Source organism: Pseudogymnoascus destructans, assembly GCF_001641265.1.
Source record: "Pseudogymnoascus destructans isolate 20631-21 unplaced genomic scaffold scaffold_7, whole genome shotgun sequence".
NCBI lineage: Eukaryota > Fungi > Ascomycota > Leotiomycetes > Thelebolales > Thelebolaceae > Pseudogymnoascus > Pseudogymnoascus destructans.
Window position 1 is genome coordinate 1,314,577 of NW_020167526.1, and position 11,523 is coordinate 1,326,099.

The 11,523-nt window shown below is 49.4% G+C and overlaps 3 protein-coding genes across 3 annotated transcripts; 2 read left to right on the forward strand and 1 right to left on the reverse strand.

Annotated features, from left to right (window-relative positions):
- Positions 1-3,712: 3,712 nt before the first annotated feature.
- On the reverse strand, positions 3,713-5,346 carry BET3 (transport protein particle 22 kDa subunit). Its single transcript, XM_024466758.1, has 4 exons — positions 5,266-5,346; positions 5,199-5,207; positions 4,891-5,113; positions 3,713-4,819 (listed from the first exon to the last, which is right to left on the reverse strand). Exons 1-4 carry the CDS (start codon positions 5,298-5,300, stop codon positions 4,508-4,510), a joined length of 579 nt encoding a protein of 192 aa, XP_024325191.1. The 5' UTR covers positions 5,301-5,346; the 3' UTR covers positions 3,713-4,507.
- VC83_03110 (uncharacterized protein) lies at positions 5,342-7,249 on the forward strand. The gene is made up of 3 exons (XM_024466759.1): positions 5,342-5,832; positions 5,883-6,638; positions 6,728-7,249. The coding sequence occupies exons 1-3, from the start codon at positions 5,577-5,579 to the stop codon at positions 6,775-6,777; spliced, it is 1,062 nt and encodes a 353-aa protein (XP_024325535.1). The 5' UTR covers positions 5,342-5,576; the 3' UTR covers positions 6,778-7,249.
- Positions 7,250-7,304: 55 nt separating this feature from the next.
- On the forward strand, positions 7,305-9,396 carry VC83_03111 (uncharacterized protein; the record flags this gene model as incomplete). Its single annotated transcript, XM_024466760.1, has 2 exons — positions 7,305-8,727; positions 8,792-9,396. The coding sequence occupies exons 1-2, from the start codon at positions 8,079-8,081 to the stop codon at positions 9,394-9,396; spliced, it is 1,254 nt and encodes a 417-aa protein (XP_024325163.1). The 5' UTR covers positions 7,305-8,078.
- Between the last annotated feature and the right edge of the window lie 2,127 nt (positions 9,397-11,523).

The window sequence follows — 11,523 nt, forward strand, 5'->3', positions numbered from 1 at the left end:
TCGAGGGGGCTTGCAACTTGTACACAGCCAGGATTGAAGAAGGAAAAAGCACGAGTCTCTTTAGTACTCTGTGCGAATGCAACTGGAAATGACCGACTTAATGTCTGGATTATTGGCAAAGAAAAGACCGCACGAGCTCTAAAGAATATCAATGTTGCAATTATGAGAGGGCAATGGAGATGGAATCAAAAAGCATGGATGAATACAACAGTGATGGTCGAATGGCTCCAAGCTTTCTATTTACATATTGGAAGCACAAGGCAAGTCCTCTTAACAATGGACAACTTTTCAGCACATTATACAGCATTGGAATTAGCACCTCCACCTACAAATATACGAATCTGCTGGCTACCTGCTAATTCAACAAGTCGATTCCAGCCTTTAGATCAAGGAATTATTCAGTCATTTAAGGCCAACTACTGTCGGAAATGGCTGTCTTATATGCTAGAATGCTTTGAGGCAAATCAAATCCCTCTTAAGTCAATAAATATACACCTTGCAATTCGCTGGATTGTATGAAGCTGGAACCACTTCCTCACAAATACAACTATATACAACTGCTTTCGCAAGTCAACTCTTGTCACTTCGCCAATCTCTCTTCCTACGCCACTCAATCCACCAAACATATCAGCTCTCTATGATCAGGTAGCAAGGGCTGGGAATATACATGATGTGATGGCAATTTCAAACTTCCTGAATCCAGAAGAGGAGGTTGAAGTAGAAAAAGAGGACGAAGCAGGTCAAGAACAAGTCTTACAAGACTTGATAGCAGAACATTTGGTGTCTGCCAAACACAAGACGATGATGAAGAAGAGCAGCCTGAAGAGCCTGTCTACTCTATACAAGAAGCTCGAAAGGCTATGCAGGTTCTTATTAAGTTTACTGAAGGTAGTGCTGAGCTCCATACAGCTCATTTAAGAGCAATTGAGCGTCTAGAGCTTTGAGCACGCCTGAATAGGCGTGCTCAAAGCACTTTGGAACATGGATTATATAAGCTCTAATAATACGATTTAGTCGATGGACCGATAATATTTGGTTTCGATCGTCTTAAAGAGATTATACTGTATATTGGTGGTTGGGCTAGCTTGAGGAGCGCCAAAGAGAACCCAGCGGCTACGAATGTATAAGGTTGCAGGGCAGCAGCGGACTTCTTAGAAAGATTAGTGTTTCTTCGAGTATTATTTACCTGGTATAAATTATATGCAGCCTGGGACTCGTGGGCGGCATTAACAAGCGCATTGGCACGTTTCACTTGGTCAGAAGTAACATTGGCATGCTTAACAAGAGTGGTATCTGTAAAATCAGCTGTTGCGGCATGTAGGCTTTTTGAAGGCTTGGGCTTAGACAGCTGTGAAACTCTCTTTGAATGTATAGCTTCCATGGCACTGCTATAAAACGCAGTGTTCGGCGGATACATATCCGGGTAGTATCCGTGAAGCTCACGGGTAGGGTATATACCCGGCGACGATCTGACGGGTAGGGTAGGGTATATATCCGGATACATGAGGCTGAATATTGTATATAAAAATAGAATAGCGTATATAAAAAAGAATGAAGCTTTTGATAATAGTAGTAAACCCCTTTCCGCGAGCCCCCTTTCCGTGAGACCCCCCCTTTCTGCGAGTCCCTATTCAGGTGCTTCATCGTCAGCATCATCGCCGTCGCTATCAGCCTCCCGTATTTTACCCCAATTCCGTAAGCAAAGTAAATATCTAATAGTTGGCGGTGATAACCTATTCCGCTTCTTTGTAATAATATCACTACCATTACTAAATACTCGTTCCGATGCTGCAGATGTTGCTGGAATAGCTAGATGATCACGAGCAATACGGGCAATAACTGGATATTGGTATTGCTTTGCGCACCAATATTTGAGAATATCAGTATGCTCACCGGGCCGTGGTTCAAGCATCCAGCGCCTCCATTCTGGCTCTTGAAAAGCCAAGCCTTCTGACGCAAATAGATCTTCGTCAGAATCAGGTTCTTGATCTATTGTAGCAGTAGCACCTATTGCTTCTGCAAGAGCTGTTTCGTGAGTAATTCGCTCCGTATCAAGGTGATACTCTCGCTTTTGGTACGTTCTACAAACGTCTTCGAACTGCGCTCTTGCTCGTAATCTTCGTGTATTGTCTATAGCATTTGGATATATCTTCTTAAATACTGTATGATTCATTCGTGGGTCGCAAATTGTAGCAACAGCTGAGTGCTTACATTGCTGATTCGTTGTAAGAGTATAATACTCATTAAGCTTTTGAAGCGCAGCTCCACAAGCTACTCCGATCGTAGAGCTTCTACCAAGCTCTTCTTGTAGTAATGTGACCTTATTTATCATCTTTAAGTAAAGAGGAATTGTAAAGTTGAGCGTTGGATATGAATCGCTTTGTAGCCGTCTTGACGGCTTTAAGAATACTAAGAATAATCGTTCAAGAGCTTCGATAATAGCCCAATCGTTGCTTGTTAACGCAATATCCTTCATACTGATATCAAGCTTCTGCGTAGAGCATACTGCAGTAATTGGTATTCGAAGCTTTATAGCTGTTTCAAGCATATAGTACGTTGAATTCCAGCGTATAGGCATATCAAGTGATAGCTGGCGTGGCTTCTGGCCTGCAGCTTGTATCTGCTTCTGTAAAGCATCCTTCCATGCTCTTCAGTTTCGAAAGATAAATATGCCTTCGGAGCTTCTCAAGCGTAGCTGATACTTCAGTAGAAGAGTTATCAATATGCTGCGGAATCCGGGCAAGCCCTTGCTGACACCAGTACGCTTCTGTTTCTGTATCCGGGCTAGCTTTCAAGCTCTTTAGAGTAGCTTAAACTGCAAGATTGATAATATGAGCAATACACCGAACGTCCCCTTCCTTTACAGTAAACGTCCATGGCTGTTGAATAGTCGTCTGCTGCTTACTGGCTATTTTCTCATATTCTGAAAGCATCACAGTATTCGCTGAGGCATTATCCCACGTACAAGTAAATATAGCACCTGTAATTTCGAAGCTATCTGTTACTGCAGCTAACTCTTGAGCGAGATATTCGCCGCTATGAATTGGCTCTTGAAGGTGGATTACATCAAGTAATACGCACCGGTGCTGCCACTTCTCATTAATCCAATGGCCTGTGACAGCAGCGTACTCTGTATAGTTCCGTGCAGTCCATGCATCTGTTGTAATAGATATCCGGCCGCCATAGGTAATATGAGCCTGGAGTTCTAATTGTAGCAATCCTCGGTGATATGAGAATTGCCGCTGTAGCTCTCGGTGTAGTGTTCGCGACGATATCGATAGAGTACTTGGGCTTAAGAACTGTACTAATTGATGGAACGAATAGCTCTCAATAAGTCGTAAGGAGAGGTTATTTGATACAACGAATGAGAGTAATAACTCTCGGTATTTCGCTCTACTATTTGATGCTTGAGCTTGAGCGGGCTGGACTTGCGGGTTCCGCGGCCGTGGCTCAAAAAATGACGATGCACTACTTGATGGGCTTGACGGCGTAATTGTATGACCTTTCATTGTATATGCTACTGTTGGATGCTTCTGCGTATAGTGCTTCCAAAGATTACCGGTTGAAGTCTGACTTAATAGCTGCGGAGTAGGTGAATATCCGCAGCCTGGTTGTAAGCAAGTTACTTTGACTGTAGGTGGGTTACTATCAAGTATCAATCGCGAATATAATAGCTTCGTAAATAGTACCGATGACGTTGGTGGCAGCATTCGTCCTGGAGGCTGAAGCCGGAGCGGTGTAGGATTAATATCCTGTTGAATATGAATAGGGGGCGGCAGCGTTGGCAGACTTGGCTCATTATGAGTATCATAGCTATTATAGCCCTCAGGCTCCGTTGGTATATCTGATAACGACGAGTCGCTCATTCTGAGGATAATTATCACTTTATACAGCATCAATATAGATCTCACGACGTTGGAAAAAAGAGGTCTTGGCTGCGCTTGGCTATTCTTGGCATGTATCCGGATATATACTCGAGAGTATCCGGATACGCCGGATACTCCTAAAATATCGCCGGGTAGGTATATACTCGAGGATATACCCGGATACCACGGGTATATTGGTATCCGTGCCGAACACTGATAAAACGACAGATTCGCCCACGACTTTTGTTAAAGATTTCGAGAAGAGTTACGCAAGACCAAGATGAAGGAAGGACACACCTCCCGACGCGAAGGCCGCCTTGCTAAATGATTACTTCGCTCACGACCTATACAAAGGTATTCTCCTATTTAGATTAGATGTTAATTTATTTAGTCTAGGCAAATCAATAGCGTAGCTCACGGACAGTCTTTCTCATACCTACAAAGAAGCAAGATAGGCGTAACGATCACAACTACCAAACCACCAGCAAAGAGGCGGAAGCATAGCCCAGAATTGTAGAACACGATTCCATTCGGTGGAGCTCTATCAAGGCGTACCTACCAAAAACATCCCTTAGCCATAGCCCTGCCATGCCATGAACTATATCTAGCGCCGAAACTCCACAAAAAGCATCAACCACTCCTCACTCATCATCCGCCGGCATCTCATCATCAATGTACCGTATTAGCGATATCCGCATCTCCGTCGTGTCATTCCCCTTCAGCACATCGCTGATAAAATGCGCCTCGACCTGCATCTGTACCATCTCCAGTGCGCCCCTCAGTACCCCGCAGAAGATATTCGAGAACCAGAGCTCCTCCTGCGCGCGCCCGTCGTCGGGTAGCTCGACAAAGTCCGCCAGCGGGTTCTCCTCAAAAATCAGCGAGAACTGTTTGCTGTCTGTCGTCCAGTTTGTCACTGTCGGTGTGATGTTGAGGAAGATCTTGAAGCCGACCTGGAGGGGTGTGAGTAGGTGCCCCAATGTGTAGGGGTCCGGGGAGTGGGGTGGTGGTGGTGGTGGTGCACCTTTGAGATCATGTCGGCTGTCTCTTTGAAGTTCGAACACCTGCGCATCGAGTTCGATTTTGCGAGGTAGTCCTCGATCAGGCGCAGTCCGATGTTGTAGCCCATCTTGTCCAGCTGCTTGTTCACTTCGACGTAGTCCCCCTCGTAGTCGCGGCATAGCTGCGCAACAATTGTGCCGTATGTGAGGGTAACGAGCTCGGCATTGACTTTATCTATCCGGCTCCTGTATTGAATCAGTATATGGAATCGCACCGCATGTGAAGCTTGGTGGTAATGGGCCGTTGCTTTCACAGTTCAAGGAGACTCACTTCCACACCCTACTCGAGGATTAGCATCGTATATTCAGTTCAACTGTAGGATTGCCGGATTGCTTACTCTTCGCCAACTCTTGCAGCTTTGTTGGACGCCATCGTTGGTGCAAGTACCTCGTGCGTACGTCAAAGTGTTATATCAAAGGTTGAGACGTTGTCAGTAGCGTCCGCAACTACTGTAGCTGTCCGCCTCGCTCGCGCGGCTGAAGCCCCATCCCATTAAAGTTACTAGCGCGAATCTGGGACTTTCGTGGGTTCTCAAAATTGTTGCGCCTCACGCGGGTAGCCAATATTCGAGTACAAACGACCCTCACGCAACAACTTCCTCCAACTCCTCCCAACTCCCACGACTTCTCAATCTCCTGCACTGAAAACATGTCGGCCGAAAAGCGCCCAGCGGAGGATTTCGGGTCCAACCAACTCGTGGTTAAGAGGACAAATCGCCAGGACTCGACACAGCTCGCATTCAAGAACAACGCTGGTAATGGCGCGCTCATCCAAGCACAACCGCGTACGAGCGGGCTACAAGCTCCCGTGATGGAGCTGACGGGGCATTCTGGCGAAGTGTTTGCGGCCAAGTTCAACCCAGAGGGCAATTACATAGCATCGGGGTCCATGGACCGGTCAATTAGTACGTATACAGCCCCAAAACCCCATGCGCATCTAGCTGACGACACAAAGTGTTATGGCGGACCTACGGAGACTGCGAAAACTACGGCGTACTCAACGGACATAAGGGCGCCGTCCTCGACTTGCATTGGTCGCGCGACTCGCGAGTGCTGTTCTCTGCGTCCGCCGACATGCATCTGGCCTCGTGGGACCTCGAAACGGGAATGAGGATACGAAGACACGTGGGACACGAGGGGATTATCAATTGCATGGATGTGAGCCGGCGCGGTAAGGAGCTCCTCATCAGTGGCAGCGATGATGGATGTATTGGGATATGGGACCCGCGTACGAAGTCCGCCGTCGACTTCATCGAAACGGACTTCCCCATCACGGCGGTAGCGCTGTCGGAGGCGGGCAACGAGCTGTATAGCGGCGGCATCGATAATGATATCAAGGTGTGGGATACGAGGAAGAAGGCGGTGGTGTACTCCATGCTGGGGCATAATGATACTATTACGTCGCTGCGAGTGAGCCCGGATTCTCAGACGCTGCTGTCGAATTCTATGGACTCTACGGTCAGGACTTGGGATATTCGTCCGTTTGCGCCGGCGCATAGGAATGTCAAGACATTTGATGGCGCGAATGTAGGAATTGAGAAGAACCTCATACGGGCGAGTTGGGACAAGGATGGCAAGAAGATTGCGGCCGGCGCGGGCGACGGCACAGCTGTGGTCTGGTCGAATGATACTGGGAAGCTGCTGTATAAGTTGCCAGGCCACAAGGGAACGGTGAATTGCGCAGAGTTCTCTCCGGGACCTGAACCGATCAGTAAGTTTACCCTCGTCCAAACATGTGAATAACAGGGACAAGCCCTTTGCGCCCTTGTAGAAGCATTTGAAGACTGACTTGTTCTGTAGTTCTCACCGGTTCATCTGATCGCAACCTCCTCCTCGGCGAACTGAAGTGATAACCGGTTGACGCGATGACGTTTAATGGATGAGAAGGAGCCGACGTTTCAAGGTGCAAGGGTTGCAACGTGGGGAATTACAGATACTGTATATTGGCAAGCATATATCGACCCCGTGAGGACATGTGGGAGCATCACGGTTACATACCGAGGCTATAGACCAGGGGAGTGATATGGAATCACCTTGCCCTCGATTATCCAGACCTAGATGCGGCCTTTCCATCTTCCAACAGGGAAGTTCAAGACGGAGGAGAGTCTCTTTCTGGACAGCGCAAGTTTCGCGGGAAAATGAGAAAAGGCGGCCGCAAAAGTGGCTTGGTCACGACGCATAATACACATTACCATCCCTGAAGATAACTAGAGTATTATACACGAATTGGCAATCCCAATCTCTGGCAATAAACTTTTTGATTTTACGATCCATCCGTAGCTAAATTCTGGCGTAGGTAGTCCATGGTATTGTGGTAGCAGATAATCTTCAAAACTGCGCATGTGAAATCGCACATATGTTGCCCCCCCCCCGGTTCCTCATATCAAACCATCCCCGACAGCCAAACGCGCGCGAACCCCTACACGGGTTTTGAGGCAAGCATGCTGAAACAACCACCACCCGCCTTCATCACCACAACTAGCTCCCCCGTAATCAACGTAATCAACCCCCAAACACCCGCAGTCTCAGCCTGCCCTCCGTGTCGCAAAAGCAATGGCCGATCCAGACGCTCATCCGGCCGCAGTTGGAGGGACCTGCTTAGCCGGTTTGTTGACCTGGTATTTCCACACTCTCTCCCTCTCTGTTCCTTACCGTCTTATGTCCATTGAGCTTGCTCTGCTTTCCTAGTTGTTGTTTCGTGTTCGGAGGTGTTCGTCATTCTGTTGGCGGTTGATTCTCAGTCTGTCTTTCTCTTTTATTTATTCGTGTCGCTGCCCGTTCCTGCGTGTTGATCACTGCAACAAAGTGCGTCTGTTGAGCTGGGACTAGCGATTTGGGGAAGCACGAAGAGGATTCCGCTCGCCATCCACTCGATATCCTGGTCTGGTTGCCAGTCGACCGACCTTTCCGCGAAGCACTGGGCGAGTCGACCTCGTGGAACCAAACGACGCGCAGGCCGATTTGCTGACGGGCTGGATCCTTATGAGATAAACACGCTACTTGACAAAAGCGGACGCGGTTGTGGCCTTGCTACACTACACTTATATCTCGACAAGTCCAAGCTCCTTACCAAGCTCTCAAAAATTATCTGTCGAGGCCCTCGTCAAGCTCCGTGCTCAGTCCCTCCAGTCCATCACCTGGCACAATCACGATGTCTGCTCCTGATAACTCAAACCGCCGAGCACCTCGCCGTGGTTCTCGCCGGCCAACACACATCACGACGCTCCGCCAGCGCATCCACCAACTCTTCAATGGCCAATCCGAAGTCGGGGCCACACCAGCGCCTCGCCCTCGCCCTCGCCCTCGAGTGCCCGACAGCCCAAAAACCCCGCGTCTAATGCTCGACATCTTCTCCCAGTCTCGATTCGATCTCCCCCATATTCGGAGCACCTCGACAACATCCCCATCGAGGTCGCCGACATACGTCTCCCCAACAATGGCGTCTATCTCGTCTTCGCCCGTCGAGCATTCACCCGCCAACTACCGCCCCTTAACGCCGAACACCTTCCGCGCACTCCAGTCGAGCACATCTATACCGCCACCCCCGCCAACGAGACAGAATACCACCGAGCGGCTACGCCAATTCAGTGGTGCGGATCGTGAGGAGCTTGTCCTTATAGAGGCAATTTCACGGCGCGACCCGCGTCGGAAGAAGAAGAAGACCAGGAGGCAGAAGAAGCCAAGGGCTCCCATACAATCTAGAGGGTCATGTTTTGCGGGGGTCACGAACCCTATTCTGCGCCGGAAGGCGATGCACTGTACCATATCCGGCATGTTCCTCATAACTATATTCTCACTCTGTAAGTCCCCTTCGCCCACCTCCCTGGACCCAAAAATACCCCAAGCTAACCTACTATCCCCTAGACCTCGGCCTCGCCCTCTCTACCCACTACATCTCGCAAGAATTCCATGTCCTCCTCATCCTCATCGCCCTCGGCCCCACAATCTTCTTCATCCACTCCTTTGTCCTCCTCCTCCTCCTCCTCCTGAAGCCCCGCCCCGCAGACGGCTTCATCCCCGGCATGGAAAGCATGCACTTCTCACCCCTCGGATACGCTACCCCCGCTGTGCCCATCCGCGTCACCCTCGGTCGTGACGAAGAGGTGCTCATCGGTTCCCGCACCACCCCTAGCGAGGCCAACGTCAGCGCCAACGCGAAAGCCATAGCGCCTCCGCCGCCGGCTTACGGGTTGTGGAGAGAGAGCGTGCGCGTGGATCCCGATCGCCTGTTCTGGGCGCGCAATGCGGCGGCCCCAAGGCGCGAGAGTCATGAGCAAATACCGGAGGACGGGAAGACGCCGAGGAGGCCGCCGAGTTATGTGAGTGATGACGGGGTGGAATATGTGGTTGAGGCGGCGGGAAGGAGTGTCGCGCCTACGACGGATGTGCCGCTGCCTGTGCATCCGAGTGAGAGGGGGAGGGTGGGGGCGCCGTTTGGGGGTGGTGCGGTGGTGCGGATGTGTAGGTAGAGTGGGCGAGGGGGCAGGGAGGGCGTAATGGCATATTCATGAACGGACTGGTGTAAAATGGTAGTGGAGTTATTGGAAGATGAGAGATGCGATGGTGGTGCAGCTGTAACAAAACGGATTCTTGCCAGAGTAAGTTAAGTGATATTCAATAATATCCGAAACGGTTGAGCCGCATCGTCGAGCCGCATCGTCGTAGTATGTCTGCTAGATCAGATGTAGCAGCAGTATTAAGAAGCACATTTCTGGGCATCTCCAAGGGGTTAGAATCGTGCTCATGCTCATTTGAAAGAGTGGCACGTTACGGTAGAAATAACGGCATCTCATCAGTCTCGCCCACGATAAGTTTAAAGAGAGGGGCGCCCATAGAATAGTCACAGCTAACCAGCGAAATTAGAGCGAGAATCGCCAGAGCCAGCCGAAGTATTGCCCAAAGGAGTTGCAGATAAAGTATCACCTTCCATCTCCCTACCCTTAGAGCGAATTTAAGGTGGATGAAGGCATGGCCATTGTCTCCTTCGGTCGGTTCGAGATGTCGGAAGCAAGACTTGGCAGTTACGCTTCTCAAAATGCCATCCATGGCGTTCTTGGGGGGCAGATGTGTTTATGATGAGCGGAGCGACTACTGGGTGTTGGTATTTAGTATTTAGTATTACATTACAAAGATGGAAGTATTCACAGATTAGACCACTCATTATTCGAATACGCTAACTCGTGCCTTACAAAAATACTTATGAGGGACCATGACAGCTGATAATCGGTATGTGGACTTGAAGCTAATGGAATTTATACCCTCTGTTTGATTTATAAGAAAACAGCTCGATGAATGCTTATAATGTGATAAATATAATTCTAGTTGTGTGAACACTTAAGTACCATGGGTGGCTTGCAAGCTGTATCTAGCCTTTGGGCAACAATATCGAGTCCTTTTCTCAGACTTGCGGGTGCTGCACTCTTACCATCGTACGATTATTGTCTTCTACCGCCCATTGATACATGTTTCAAGTGCTGGATCAGTCTCACCGCCGTCACCCAAAGGAGACATGGGATCCACAAGAGCCGCTGGGCATTTCAGCATTGATTCAACGACCTACTATACTATAATACTACCACCGCAAAGGTCCATTCCATCTACACCATTCTCCCGTTTACAGCCCACTGTCCAATCCTTCCATCCTCTGCCCGTCCAATGTTTCCCTTTCCACCTCACCACATACCATGGCCGCCTCCATATGGTTTCTCCCCTTCCCCTCCTCCCCTTACTCTCCGGAGATCAGTTCAGTTCCAAACCACTGGATCAAATTGTGCCAATATCGTCAAAAGGTATCTACCAGGTTCCCGGGTTTTGTTGCAAAGTCGTAAAAGGAAATGGATAACGGTAATGAAAACGAGATTAAAGTGCGCAAAGCAAAAACGTAATAGACCTTTTTGGGCGACGACAATTTTTTTCCTTTCCAAGTCGAAGCCACACCCATGATCAGACCAGGCGCCGGTAAATAAAGACGTTTCCGCGACATGCAAAGCCCAGAATATATTTCGTGATGAGGATGCCAATACCGAATTGCGTATTAAAATGGAGCAGCGAGTGTTGGTTACGTATTTATGTCCAAATAGAAGTAAAAAAGGCCGATGTTAAAATAGTCAAGTCGTTATGTCAGGTCATCAGAACCATTCGTGAAGCGGTGTTCATTGTATCTAGGCGATTGGCGCAATTCCGGCGACAATTGGGTTGCCATCAACATCCAATCCCATTGGGACTCTCTGGGACTGCGGGCAGTCGCGAGAGATGTGGCCAGCCTCGCCGCACTGGTAACAGGTCTTGCCTGCAGTGTTGAGAGGACCGCCGTTTGGTGCAGTGCAGTCACGGCTGATGTGACCGAACTTGCCGCACGCGAAGCACTTCAGTGCCTGAGCCTTGCAGTCTCGGGCAAAGTGGTTGCGCTCACCGCACTTGTGGCAGGTGGTTGGGCGAGGGCCCTGGAAAGCTCCTCCGCGTTGGGCAAGTCCACCCTGGAATCCGCCACGAGGAGCGAATCCACCACGGCCAACGCCAGGACCCATTCCAGGACCCATTCCACCAACACCAGGTGGTGCGCTGCAGTCGCGAGCAAGATGGCCTAGGAGGCCACA